Here is a 15004-nt window from a genome sequence, read left to right as displayed (position 1 = left end):
GCACTCCATTAATCTATAGTATTAATACTAATAAAAATGTCAGCGCGTTGTTGAGGGACTTGAATGCACCAGCCTTAACCACATGAATAAGACACACTTAAGCTGAAGAAAAAAAATCCAACATAATCATAAATGAATAAAAGGGATAGATGGGTGAACGGAGCTGGTAAGATAAGCAATTCGAGTTTTATATACATTGAACAAAGCTGTTACAAAAGATTTGGTTGCAAAAAATGGTCTGTTTCCCTGAGAAATAGAAGCAACATGCATTTTACACATATATTGCCCTTCCAAGTTAAGATGGCAAAATATTTTAGCAGTTAAACAAAAAAAGCCAAAAAAGTGTGGTGTTCTTGTTTCAGCAGCTAATCTTTCAAGCACTAGCTTGCCTCTATAATAGGGCAACCTCTACTCCTTCAAAAGGTTTAACCACTATTACCCCTTAAACACTATGCTACAATTAAACTCGTCCATGTGGCACCTTAAACATACTTTGCTAACTTAACCCTTGGAGGTTTTTAGGCCGGTACCATACTGATGCCATTGATACTTATTATATCTGTCTACTCTTAACCAGAGCATCCTCGCAAAAGTCTCTACACCACACTCTACGTTGACTTGAGATTCACCTGATTTCGTGCATCAACATGTTGTTAATATTCCATATTATTTTATTACCAAAAAAAAAAAAATATTCCATCTTATTTGACAAATAATCATCGGCAGAACAAGAAGTTTTTTATGAAGAATTAGATGAGACATATGATCTAACTGAACTTTTTGGGGAAGTTGATGTCATTCATCCTTTCTATTCTACCTTTTCATAAACCTCTATTATGATAAATTAATAAAAGGCATATAAATTCGCACTCGCATCTGGTGTAGATTGTCGTTGTATATGAACAATAAAAATATAAAAGAGAAAGGCAGTGAACATTGAAAATATATTGAATCTACTTTGCTCGTTATTAACGTTTGTTTACATAATGAAATTTCCTCCTTCTCATTTTTCACTAACAACTTCCACCTCCAACTTTTTTATTCTCTTGTGTACAACAAAATTAACAAACTACAAGCCCTCTTATATTCTATTCTCTACTTACATCACTTTTGACATTTCTGATCTCCGAAGGAACAATATTATTTCATGTATGCACCAAAGGTTTTGTTGGCTAAGTAAGCAAATGCCAAAAAAATTATTTTGCAAATGCCTTAGCTAAATACGAATTTATGTAGCTCTGCTCTCCTCTTTAAGAGAGAAAGGAGGAAATATCCTGCATGAAACCCTCGAAATCCCATTCTCCCACTCTTACGTTTTCTCCTTGTCCAACATTATTTTCATATCCAAACATGTCCTCCTCCTCATCTACTTTAAAGCCGATTTCCGTGTTATTAAAGCAACTATTATGGAAGTGGTAGTTGCTAATACTCTTCTTGCTTATATTATCAGCTACCAACTGACCATTCAGATTATTCTCAATGCTTCTGCTTTCGAGTGGAAGAAGAAAAAGGTCACCTTCTAACCCCATTTTATGACCACCCTCTAAGTTTCCATAATCCCCATAATGCTCCTGATTAACTTCAAGGTTTGGTAAGTGTGGGAAGCATGTGGGACTTAGGACGATATCGTCTGCATGGGCAATGTCGTAACGATTGTCAAGCATATAAAAAGGATTGAACAATGGGTTGCTGTTAACGGCCATGGCTTGCATGGATGTGGATGATGAGGATGATGAGTCCATGTTGCACATGGTCATCATGTCATGGTCTTGCATGGGCATAAACGTCCCTCCAACGACATGATCTCTAGGATCTGAAGAATCACTATCGTTTGGTGACGATGTGGACGTGGACATATTGTTATTTTTCAACCTTTTCTTCAAGGCTGAATTCCAAAAATTCTTTATTTCATTGTCCGTTCGTCCTGGAAGACGTGCAGCAATCTGTGACCACCTTTATTAATCATAAGAAAAACAAATTCACCTAATTAATTAGGACATATAATAAAAACTAACCAAGAAAGATACGCAGTACATCACCATTTATTTTTGGTATTCATCATTTAAAAAGAGAAAGCACCACTATATGAATAGCTAACTAATTTGTATATACACATCAAACAATTTATATGAGCATGACTTTTTTATACGACTAAAACAAAATGCATGGCTTGAAAATCCATGGATGTTTAGTTGCTTAAGCACTTATGCAATATAGTATGTGTGCGTGTGTAAATATATCCTACATTCCCAATTCAGCTCTGAAAGCAGCTATGGAAGACACCAACAAAATGCGTTAATTTTAAGATTACTTTCAATGTTTAAACACGCATGATGCACCCTAAGTTTTTTTCTTTCTTTTAAAAGAAGATCAGCTGATGGCTTTCCCTTGGCAGTCTACCCTTCTGAGAGCAAGAAAGACTCACAGAGACATTTCAGTCTTTCCCAGACCATCATCGTGCAATTCTTCGGCTCCAGGAATCAAACTTAAAATGTGGCATTTAGAATATGGGCCTACAATTCGTCCCCAAGTTGAAGTATGTATCAATTCCTAATGGTTGTGCGCATCCGTAGAACTGGCACAGAAAAACACTCTGAAACCTCCCTTTTTTCTTTTCTTTTTTTTTCTCAGTGTGCAACTGTGCATGCACTTTGGACGTTAGAACTTAATTTAACCCTTCTATAATACTCAATATGCATGTAGACAAGTATAATGTTGTATCATGTAATCTAATATCCAATATTATGTGCTTATATATTTGGTAATTAATGTTGATTTCACCATGAACTTTAATTTTGAACTTCAATAACCCGTCAAAATGAGGCATATGCATGTGGAAAATATCTGCATAGATGATGCTTAGATATATTGCACATATAACAATTTAGATTTGAATATTAAGCTGCCATATATATAAGAAAATGTTTTCTTGATCGTTCTATTCAGCGACGTAAATACTTATTTATTATGTAAATGTTGACCATATTTATTAATTATTAGGTTATAAACCTTATAGTTATATATAACTACTGCTAAAATGTTTTTACAGAAGTGAAGTCTCAAACTATTGGGAACATAACATTACAACCCTAGATGCTGAATAGAAAATTTCAAATTTATTATCTTTCCTTGAAAGATATATCCTCATTCTAATACATAAATTTAATAATTAATAAGGTTCTAAAAGATGCTAGGAGCTAGTCGGGCGGTGGGCTGGGACCTAGCGCCTAGGCAGATTAGGCGGATTTAAGTAAATCTATTATATTTTGTGTAAATAAGTGCTTGTTTATACCTAAATTATATATAATTTCATCATAAACTACAAAATAGAATGACATATATATTATGAAGTATTGAAACATAATGAAAATATGAAGAACAAGCATATAATGTGTGTTCATTTAAGTATTCAATAAGTCTCTTACAATTTATTGAAAAAAAAAATGCAAAATGAAAGTTATCTATCTAAGTTAGTCGCAATATAGGCGGGTCTGGACGGGCTAGGCAGGTGCCTAGGCGGTCTAGATGGGTGTCTCAGCAGATCTAGGCACCATTTCTTAATTTTTAAACGCCTAGGCATTAATCGGAACGGTGACCAGCCGTCTAGCGTCTAGGCGGAGATTTTTAAAACAGTTACAGGTGATCATCATATATGTATATTTGTGCATTATAAACACTGCGGCTTAGAGAAGGAGAGAGTGTACCTATTGCCAAGAATTGAATGGAAATGGATGATAAGCTCTTCCTCTTGGGGTGAAAATGCACCACGCTTGAGGTCAGGTCTCAAGTAATTGATCCAACGAAGACGACAACTCTTTCCACATCTTTGGAGACCCGCATTTCTTGCAATGTCACTCCAACAGCCTTGTCCATTGGTTAACATGTACCTCATCAGCTTCTCATCTTCCTCCGGCGACCATAACCCCTTCCTAAGCTTGTTCATCATCATCTTCTTCTTGCTAATAGTTTTCGCTCCACCGACATCGTCTTTTTCCATAGACTCTGGCTTTCTCATTGTAATTGTAAGCTAGCTAGACTTGTTCTCTTAGGGTTTTCCTTTTTGTTGTTCAAAGTGGTTAATTTGATGGATGGAGATCTAAAAGAATGCTATATATGATGATAAGATGGCTTCATGGGGTGGTAATGGTGATGATGATAGTGATGGTTGTGGGGTTTGCTTAAAATATGCATATCAAAAATTTTACACAGAGAGAGAAAGATTACATGTTTGTTGGTCGATGGGTGGAGTGGGAAACGGATTGGAGGGGGACCTCCGTGGCTCCATTCCCATATGTGTGTGTGTAAGAGAGAGAGAGAGAGAGAGAGAGAGAGAGAGATTATTATGTGAAGTGGAAGCAAAAAAGTAGATGTCTAATATACAAAAGATGATACATGATTACCTTGTGAGTGAAGAAAAATGAATCATCAAAAAAGACAAGAAAGAGTCAAAGACAAAGAACACAAACCCTCCCCTCCTATACGTGAATTTGAAGTTTATATGCCGACCGAGAGAGAGAGAGAGAGAGAGAGAGAGAGAGAGAGAGAGAGAGAGAGATGGTACAAGAGTGCTCTTTGTACACTAGGCAAAGTGTTGCACTTTTGATACTTGTAATTTGTACTTTAATTAATTAATAATTTGTGATGGTTATGGATTGTTTAAGTGGTTGCATGAAACTTATTGAGGATAACTCAATCATATCAAACATGCTTTTGAAGCAAACTCTCACTTTCGGATATCAATTACAGTTGTTCTCTCTTTGGTCAAAATTATGCATTCTAAATCTCATATTAGAAGTTAAGGTTCCGCAGCTACCAAATCAAATTAAATTAATTGAACATTATACATCTACTACCCCAAGTACTACTGGCATGCAATAAACAGCAAATTGTTCAAGTACTTTCCTTGGCCAGACTCAAAGTAAATGAAAATTATTAATAGTTCCTTAATTAGCATCTAATTAAAGCCCTTAGAAACCTACGACCAAAACAGAAAGCTTAAACCCTAACCCAAGAAATCAAATCAAATGAAGAAAAAGATAAAAAGAAAAAAAAGACGGGTTGTTTTTGCATGACTTAACTAATTATTTGTTAGAAAAAAAGTCTAGTGTTATATTAATCAATTATAATAGTGAAAGGCATCCAGCATATGGTATAGAGATGGATATAGCTCGTGATTTTACATTTTCTCGTTTTATCACTGTTAAATTAAAGGATATTGATTGAACATGACATCAGTGTTTTGCAACATTCGCACAGCCCTTGTGTAACGATTGACTAAAAAATTATCTTTAACTATATCCGTAAATATGAACTAAGCCATCAAATTGGCTCTTTGCTTGATTTGTGTGGTTTAGATTCACAGTCTGATACTTATCTAAGCAAATAGAATATATTTCCTATACTTAAGGTCAATAATCTTGTTAGACTATTTGGCAACATCGCCTTATGTGAATCCGCGTTATATCTTTTCAAGTTGACTATGTGCATAACTGAATACCTAGTCACCTTCTACACACAAATTTTTTATTCTGACACTCCTTTGCTCAATTCAATGGCTAAAAAACGAGAGTGTGCATCAGATGAAAAAGTGCCGGCACAAATCATTTCCCTTAACTGATTTCTGATAATAAATAGACCTGAAAATATAAGTTAAACTTAACTGCGGGAATATATCATTCATGATTTGTAGCCATCAAAAGTACAATATACCCACAGATTTCTCTATCCCATGTTGTGTCCTTACCTAATCCTCCTGTCCCTGCATGCTAAGAGCTGCGACTTCCCAGTCATTTTCCAAGCCAAATGGCAAAACAGATTATTCATAAGCAGTCATATTCAACTCCAGAGATAATCTCAAGAAAATTCAATTACCTATGTATTTTTACCAAAAAACATTAATGTATTTCACTTCTTTTCAGGGAAAAACTGAGAGTGCAAAACTCTCAAGCTACTCAAGTGTTTGCAAAAGGCCCTCTATCTTTTCTACAGCTGTCCCAGGAAGGATAGCAGAATCCATTATACACACACACACACACACACACATCTATATCATGCTTTTGAGCCTGTCCCAAGCAAACATGCCCTACTCCACTACTTCACTTGGTTACAAAGACAAGAAAGACCAACTCACCGCATCATCAATTCATAATATTCACTCTTACACACCTTGTACTGGTCCTACAAATTAAACCTTACAAAAAGTGTGTGTATCACTGAGAATAGATCTATCTTGTCTTCAAAATCTGGCTAGGTTTGTAAAAGACCAAATTTCTTGCAGTGCTTCAACAAATCATAAGTGAAAAAGGCGATACTCACGAAACTCATGTGCAAAAGAAAAAGGTGGAGAGATTTATCAGGTTTGATCCCCACATCTGGTTTTGACCCTTTATAACTTTGTAGGTAGATAGACGGTGGAGTTTCTATCATCACACTTTTTAGGGGAAAAAGGTTGAGGGCAAAAAGTTCATACAAGATCTGATATGTAGAAAAATTTTTTGGCCGCATATTATGTGTAAATTGAAGCAATGAAGCTATTTACACTAGCAAAAAGAAAAAACATCTAACCAATCTATGACTAGTCGCGTAAGTCACACTAATACCATCATTGAAGCCGAACTATATATAGATTTATACAATAATGGAGAATACGTATGATCTCAGATTTCAATCTTGTGAAGCGCCAAAACTGAAACTCTTTGAGACAGACAGATACTATCAAATTTTTTATGTGTTCCTCAGTTACAGACAGGAACAATACTCGTGATGCCAAACTATCCGTAACGAACAGTCTATCTCAGCTTCAACATGTTTTGTGCGATTACTAAATGGAGGTGCAACTCGAGCGGGTTGGCAGATACAAAGTTGAAATAAAATTACAAGATAATATCAAATTTTCAACCAAAAGAAACGTAAAATCAACATTATCATTCATTGTTCAAATAAAACAACATACTTCAATTAAAGTCATCAATTGTACCTAGCTTATATATAAAGCGGAATTGGTGAAGTTAACACTAATGGTGCGGCTCGTGATGCCTCTGGTTTGGCAGGGATTGGGGGTATTTTTCGAGATCGTTTTGGCAATTGTTTAGGCTGTTTTGCATCTTCAATCAGAATTGCTTATTCTTTAGAAGTGGAATTGCATGCGGTTATTCATGCCGTGGATTAAGCTCAGGAAAATGGTTGGAATTTTTTGTGGATTGAATGTGATTCTTCTTTAGTAGTCCTTTGCGTCTGCATGTTCGTTGGATTAATTGCCTTTGCTCCTCTCCTACATGCACGTTCATGTCTCTCATATTTTCAGAGTGCTGATAATTTGACTAATTTCAACGTGGATCATTTTGAGAGTTTATATTAGGTTCTTCTCCTCCTTATGCAGCTTCTGCTTACATTTATAACATTTCTTATCGACCTAATTTTAGGTTTTGCTGGTTTGGTCCTTGATGATTTGTTTTCACTGTGTGGGGCAAAAAAGGTTTGGTTTTCCTTTTTCTTCTTTTTCACTGACTTTAGCTTGTGCTTCTCAGTTTTTCTCTACATGTATTTTTATTGTTATGGTCTCTTAGAGTGTACTAGCTGAACAAGCTCTATTTTTATAGGAGGGGTAAGGTTCTTGCCCTCCCGCTCTTTGTTTGTATTTTTTTTTTTTCTCTATTTAATAAATAATAAAAAAAAGAATTTATTATAGGTGCAGATAAGGCATCCATCCATTCAACCCAATAAATGACCGAGTTGAGGTTAGGTTGGGTTTGGACAAGTTTTTCCTTTATTCTAATCCATCCGATCCAGCTTGAAATCAGGTTAAGCATAGATGAATTCAAGTTGACCCAACCTAAGTTGCACCCCTAGTTCTAACTAAAACCCAACTCCTTAGCCAAAGCCTTTAGCCGTAATGTCTACCAGCTTTGAATTCTATGCCCACTTGATTTATTGTTCCGCAACACATTGTTGTGGCATCACCTATTAAAAGACGTACAAATCCTCTTCACGCAATCGAAACGAGGGCAACAGAGGATTAGACAGGCAAAACTACATATACATTAGGGCCAAGTCATCGACCTACCCAAGCAGCCTACCCTCCTCTTTTCAAAGCATTGAAGATCGAACATTTGATTCGAGCCTTGGCGATGGCAACTATAGAAGCCACCCTAATGTGCCTGAAATTGAGTGTCACGAATCAAAAATACCGATATAAAACTTGTGGAGCAATTGAGCAGAACTTGAACAAGCTGTAACTTCAAACGTGGAAAGGAATCAAATCAGAGAGAATGGGAAGTCCCTCAGTTCTCCCACAACACATCCGAAAAATGAGGCTTTTATTTGCAAATAGATGACATCCCGATCAAGTTGCTTTCCATCTCTTAAACAAGGTCCGAGCAGCAAAATAAAACAAATCTTTCTTTTCCTTCATAGAATTTTGACTATAACAAACACAGGAAAAAGGGCGGAGATCGCAGACTCAGTCTTCAAACACCTTTTAGAGGTTGTCAAAGTTTACAGGTTCCCGCAAATACCTCTCCATCTGGCGTGCCCTAGTCTTAATGGACATGTCAAACACCTTTTTATCAAACTCTATCACGAGCCCACCCAAAATACTAGGATCAATCTGCATGTCAAACAGAGAATCAGATTTCCATCCAATGTATAAAGATATGTGAATTGAAGAGCAGACGGAAAAACCAGTACATACCTTTTGTTCAAGAATGACCTTCTTCCCCTGTCCAATTAATTCCTGCAGTGTGTCCTTCAATTCTTTCTCCTCTTCGGCGGGAAGGGGCTGATCACAGAATAACAATTAGACAGGAAAATATGAAATAAAATATACATTTCATCGTTCTGTATTTTTTTAGTCAATTAAATATCATTTCCAAGAAAATTATACCAAAAGGAGCACCTTAATTTTAATCATGCCATGACAAATGATACTTCAAAATACAGTACAAAAACAGAACACAAATCAAACACATACACATCTCATAGTAATCATTCTATTAGGTTCCCTTGTTTCCCAAACAAGCACAAATCATCAAAAGGGTAACTACTTAGGCAAAAACAGCGTAAGTGGTACCTCCGTCGCCCAAAGAGATAACAAGGGAAATACATAGCCCCTCAAAGTCAAAGAAAAGCGAAACAAAAATGAGCTACAAAGTAAGTAAACGTATAACAACTGGCCCCAAAAGGTCAGGGCTCCAGAACAGGCCAGCATAGTTGTGCACACCCCATTTCTTTAAATAGCTATTGATCAATTTGTTTTAATATTCACTCCAAAGCAGGCAGCCACTTTTATACTCGAGAATAACCATTCACTAGAGCCTAACAGCCATAGTTTTGTAATTAACTTTTTTATTTACAGGTCTTGTTGAACATTCTTTAGGGATACAAATTGCTATCTTTGCTTCTTCCAAATATTTCATAAACAGCTTTAGACAAAGTCCCATGAATTAAAAATCCTTTCAAAGATAACAACAAAAAATTATTTAGTAATACAAAAACCACTAGGTCAATTCCAACCATTTCAAATACAAAAACCTATCCTGGTTGCAAGCAACCATTTCTTATTTCACAATCAGAAAACTTTTACATACACTCTAGTTTCACCCAAAAACGTTGCATTTCAGAGCTATTAGAGTAATGGTTTCCTCATTTAAATTTTAAACCAAATATCAGTCTATAATATAGATCACTTACAGTTAACAATTACATGCACAACCACTGAACAGTCATGTTAGAAATGACAGACCACCAACTCAAGCGATCATATCACTTACCCAAGTAACCTTCCCTCTTCCTTTGCAGTAGGGCCTTGTTTAGGCAGTCTAAGTAATGCTCTTTAGAAAAATAAATTTACCATTTAAGGACTACAACTTACAATGACAGATGTGACAATAGCTTTCACTTCTCCCTTATGTGCCATGGTCAACTCCGCAAATCTCTTTGATATGGTTTCAAGGTTCCTTAACCTCCCATTCTGAGCCAAGACAACTAAAACAAAAAAAAAACACATAGATGCATAAATAAATAAAAGTATATACATGTATATAGATCCTTTTACAGCCAAGACCTCTCCAGTAGGAACAATTTACAAAAATCAAAATCAGAACCCAAATCCTTTTACACCTGCTAACACATCCATCATATATTTATAATACATACATGATTAAAAATACCCTTCTCCGTTGCTGATTGTAAATATCATTTTTCTCTGTTAGGTTCTTTCACATAAGTTCGACCAAATACTCCAGATAAAAAAAAAGTAAAATAAAAAATTGGCCACACAAATGGACAAAGAAAAGAAAATGCAAAGCAATAGAGTTTTTGAGGTTTAGAACTGCCTAAAATTTGAATTTGAGGCTGCCTAAGACCATCTCCAACCCTGGCCTATAACCTATTTTTCCGCTTCTATCCCCCCCCCCCCAAAAAAAAAAATCCAACCCAACCCAAGCTTAAAGTCGGACCTAAAACCTAAAACAAAGCCAGATTTAGCCCAGGATTAGTGGGGCTGGCCCACCATATATGTATATTTTATTCAGTTTTATATTTATAAATTCATTGAATCCAACGGTTAAGATCTAATTTGATGAAATTCAATAGTAAAAAAAAAAAATTTAATGGTCCAAATTTAAATTAACGGCTAAAGTAAATAAATAAAAAAAAAATCTTTTACGTGTTTCATATTTTTTCATAGTGTTTAACGAGTTTCATGGTGTCGGTTAGTGATTTTTCAGTATTTGTCAGAATCTAAATATTTTTCAGTTTAAATGTTCATAGAATTAAATTAGGATAGTCTACATAATTTTTTCTTTTAAAAAAGTTACTTTTAAGAAAAAAATTAGTCTAAATTCATTCTTTAATAATCTGGGGCTAAAATTTTAGGCCAGAAAGGTTGGAGCAGAAAAGTTGTTTCTAGGTTAAAACCTAAATTTTCTGAGCTAAAGATTTTAGGTTTTAGGCCAAGGGTTGGAGATGGTCTAAAGAAGATAATGATATGGGATTAGGCTATATTGTTTTTAACTTTCTATTGGGAGGGAGCACATCTGACTTTCCTTGTGCTTGGTCTGATGCTCTTTCTTAAATGTCCAAAGAATCCAAGCCAAACCAGATGTTCGACCTTAGGGGCATTAACACGAAAAAGTCTCTAAAGAGGCATACAACTCTTGCAAGACAGCACATCTAAGCGCCTTAAAAGATGCACGTTATGACTTCTGAGCATATTTGACAATCGACACGAAGGACACCTTATAGTGTTTCTTTTGGAAAACACGTAGACATGTAAATATACTTTCCCTTTCTTTTGGCATATCCCAATTAAAATACACACAACACACGGTCAACAGGTGGTCATATTTGTTTGAACAGTCATACAGTGATGTAATTTTCACAAAACAGCACACAGATATATGAAATTTTCAGAGGAAGTATAATTCATCACTGCTGATATCAGAGCACAAGGAAAAGGAAAAATAATAAGACATCACAATTTTTTACTAGCAAGAGGCAATAATCATACCCAAAAAGTTCTTTGTAATTTCTGAAAATTTAGCTTCAGCGGTAATTTCATTGATTGCCTTCACTCTAGTATCTGCTGGCACTGACAAATCCCTTGTGAACTGAGAAAAGGTAGGACTTTTCTTCATAGCCTCAACAATGGCAAAAATCTCAGACTCAACCTTTTCCAAGGCATTAGCTTTTACTGCAGCAATGTACAAAGCAGAGGCATAGTTCCCAGAACCCCCAAACAAAACCAGAGGCACCTGGCATACCATGGCAGAACAAATCAATACAGACCTAATCAGTATAAGCAAATTCGGATGCATTAAGCACGTACATCAGTTTATGTTCTATTTTACTGAAACTTCACGTAATTTAGCTATGAGTCTATAAATCTTAATGTACTTTGTAACAGAAAATGATGCATACACATACTACAATATAACATACTTTATGAAAAGAACTGAAAAATCCAAAATATGCGTGAAGTTTCCAAGCCCATGCACAATAATATGTGTTTGCCACGATAATCTGTCTTTTAAATGAAAATAATGAGCTGAGCACATATAATTCTAGAAAATGTCGAAAACCAACGAGTTTAATTACCTTAACCTTCACTTCCTTCTTCCCTTGCGCGGTAGAAAAGTTCCTGGATGGCTACAAATACAAAATACGAAAAAATTAATCCACATTCTGAAAATTCGACTCAACTTAAGATAACGGCCTCCTAAAGCTTATTCGTCAAACCCATATTTAAGAAAAACGCACGCACAGATACACACTGTATATACAGCTAAAGCTGTGTTTGGTTGAAAACAATGTGAAAGCAACAAATTAATCAAATTTTGATAAGAAATTTTAATCTCTAAAATTTCTAACGATCCTAATCAAAATGCTTGTCCCAGTAACACACATTTTTCATTATCTAGAAACAAAATACGAAATACAAAATTATAAACAAAATTAATTAATTAATCAATAAAAATCCTATCTTTTCGGGAAAAATGAAGCGGAGAAAGCAAACAAATTAGATCAGACACCCAAAACGAGGAGAACTGTATGACTTTTACCCGTTCTATGTATTTCTGCGAAATTTGAAATCTCATTACCTCAGAATTGATGAAAGTAGGGCAAAGCACGGAGCGGTGGGCGATGGATCCGTTGGCGGCGGCGGAGACTGAATCCGATTTGAGAATCTTGGTGACGAGAGGCAGGCTCGATCGGATTCGAGAAGCAAATGCCATTGTTAATAAACCCTAATTTTTTTTTTTTTTTTTTGTTTCTGTGTGATTCTCTCTCGCGCAGTCGTCTCTACTTTCCGCTGTTTAGCCAAACACCGGCTTCGAAAAATGAAAGCTAGAAAGAGAGAGAGAGAGAGAGGGGTAGTAAATGGTAATTAGCCATCCGGGCGAGAACGCTACATCGCATTACTACCGAGTGGTACTGATTTTGTGTGCTACTAACACGGCAGCGTAACACGTGGACTAAGAGTATCAATATGGGTTAATTACGTTTTGTTTCCCTGTGATTTACTCTTGTCGAGATTTTTGGGACACTTCGAATGTCTGATAGACATACCGATTTGATGAAACGTCATTAGAAATATCTCTACAGCATTTTAGTTGTAAGACGTGTCGACAACATTTATACGGATCTTGGCAATACTCAAACAAATTTTTATATGTCAATACGAAGACTTGAAACGATAAGGGAATTTTACATTTCGCACGTGTGGGTTATTATTTGGTTCGTCTGGTCATTAATAATTTGATTGTCTTTGGATAATAATAGATAGAAACAAGGAAACTTTAACAAAAAAATCACATTTTAACACTAAAAATTCAATTCTAATACTATTTATTTTACCTTTGATTTTGTATTTTTCGTTAAAATTCAAAATTTTCAAATCTTTTTTATTAGTTTTCCTTAGAAACAGTACTCATAAGGATTCTTATTGAAACTAAGAAATATAAGTCTTCATGCCATCCACACGACCAAGTGCTCAAGAAATTTCCTACCTAAAAATTTTGCGTGCACCGTGCACATCTTTCGTTTAAATAAAACTTAGATGCTTTACATTAGGACTCCAATATTAAAATCTTATTTCCATATTGCGAAGACAAAATAATTATCTAAAAACAGCATTTAATAATGCCAACAACATATTAAAAGGCGAAAAATTATTTAATAAGCACATTCATATTATGAGTACAACTACTAATAAACGTATAAAGAACATTAACGTGGGTATCATGAGAAATGAAGCCAAAAAATAAAAAATTGCCTTATCCTTTGGGGGAAAAAAAAGGTAAATTACACTTTACCACCTCAAGTTTAGGGTCGATTTCAATTTCTTACAATATATTTAAAACATTTCAATTTCATACCTCAAGTACTATTTTATTTCAAGTCTGTTAAGGCTGACGTGGCTGCCAAATGTGTGCCACGTGGCAAAAATAATAATTTTTTAAATTAAAAAAAAAATTGCATAACCCACCCCCACAACCCCTCCCCACCCCTCTTCTTTGGAGCCTCCCAACCACCTCCCTCTCCTCCATTCTCTTCACCTCCCCTTCCATCTAAAAACCCACTCCACCCACACCTTCCCCGAGCCCTTTCTCCTCTTCACCCCCATCCACTTTCTCCCTTCTCTCATCTACAAACTCAAAAATTTGACTACAGGAATTTTTGCCCAATCCCCAAAAACCCTTGTGCCAATAGAATTCCCAAAACTTTAGGCCAACAAAAACTATGAAGACAAGATGTTGACACCCATAAAAAAAAATCCAACACCCCCAATTCAGTCCCCCTCTCTCTCCTCTCTCTCTCTCTCTCTCTCCCTCAACATATTCAAACATACACACACTAACCCCACTACTCTCTCTCTCTCTCTCATTCTCCACAGTGATTTATGTCGCCTTCAATTACAACTTTCCACCACAGTGATTTATGTCACCTTCAATTAAGACCCAGTGGACAAGCCCGACGACCCCATGGACGAAGACGTTGCCAGCCTCGCCGCCGTCTTCTGTATCAGGCTCAAGCAGCCCAGGTCCAATTTGCAAATGAGCGAATGGAGAAAGAAAGTTGGGGTGAAGAGGAGAAAGGGCTCAGGGAAGGTGGGGGTGGGGTGGGGTGGGGGTGGGGTGGGGTGGGATGGGATGGGGGGGGGTGTTTTTGGATGGGAGGGGAGGTGAAGAGAGTGGAGGAGAGGAAGGTGGTTGGGAGGCTAGGGAGGGAGAAGGGGGGTGGGGAGGGGTTGAGGGGGAGGTGGGGGTGGGTTCTGCGTTTTCAGTTTTTTTTTTTTTTTTTTTTTTTTTGGAGAAGATTCAGGTTTTTTTTTTTAATTAAAAAATTTAAAAAAAATTTGCCACATGGCACACATTTGATAGCCACATGACACAAATGTGGCAACCACGTTAGCTCTTAACAGATCAATGGATGAAAAATGTAACGAATGTATTATATTAAAATAAAATAGTACTTAAGATATGAAATTGAAATATTTTAAAGATAT

At 36.0% G+C, this 15004-nt stretch overlaps 2 protein-coding genes across 2 annotated transcripts; both read right to left on the bottom strand.

Moving 5' to 3' along the window:
* Positions 1 to 930: 930 nt before the first annotated feature.
* LOC103954864 (transcription factor MYB83) lies at positions 931 to 4154 on the bottom strand. The gene is made up of 2 exons (XM_009366711.3): positions 3705 to 4154; positions 931 to 1953 (listed from the first exon to the last, which is right to left on the bottom strand). Exons 1-2 carry the CDS (start codon positions 4013 to 4015, stop codon positions 1251 to 1253), a joined length of 1014 nt encoding a protein of 337 aa, XP_009364986.2. The 5' UTR covers positions 4016 to 4154; the 3' UTR covers positions 931 to 1250.
* A 4142-nt stretch (positions 4155 to 8296) lies between these two features.
* LOC103954865 (ATP synthase subunit O, mitochondrial) lies at positions 8297 to 12852 on the bottom strand. The gene is made up of 6 exons (XM_009366712.3): positions 12597 to 12852; positions 12094 to 12144; positions 11507 to 11750; positions 9869 to 9981; positions 8690 to 8776; positions 8297 to 8605 (listed from the first exon to the last, which is right to left on the bottom strand). Exons 1-6 carry the CDS (start codon positions 12729 to 12731, stop codon positions 8477 to 8479), a joined length of 759 nt encoding a protein of 252 aa, XP_009364987.1. The 5' UTR covers positions 12732 to 12852; the 3' UTR covers positions 8297 to 8476.
* Between the last annotated feature and the right edge of the window lie 2152 nt (positions 12853 to 15004).

Source organism: the organism of the source record quoted next, unplaced genomic scaffold (assembly GCF_019419815.1).
Source record: "Pyrus x bretschneideri cultivar Hongxiangsu unplaced genomic scaffold, Pyrus_bretschneideri_v1 Contig52, whole genome shotgun sequence".
Lineage (NCBI taxonomy): Eukaryota > Viridiplantae > Streptophyta > Magnoliopsida > Rosales > Rosaceae > Pyrus > Pyrus x bretschneideri.
The sequence above is the reverse complement of the archived record's forward strand: the minus strand, read 5'-3'. Positions and strand labels throughout refer to the sequence as shown.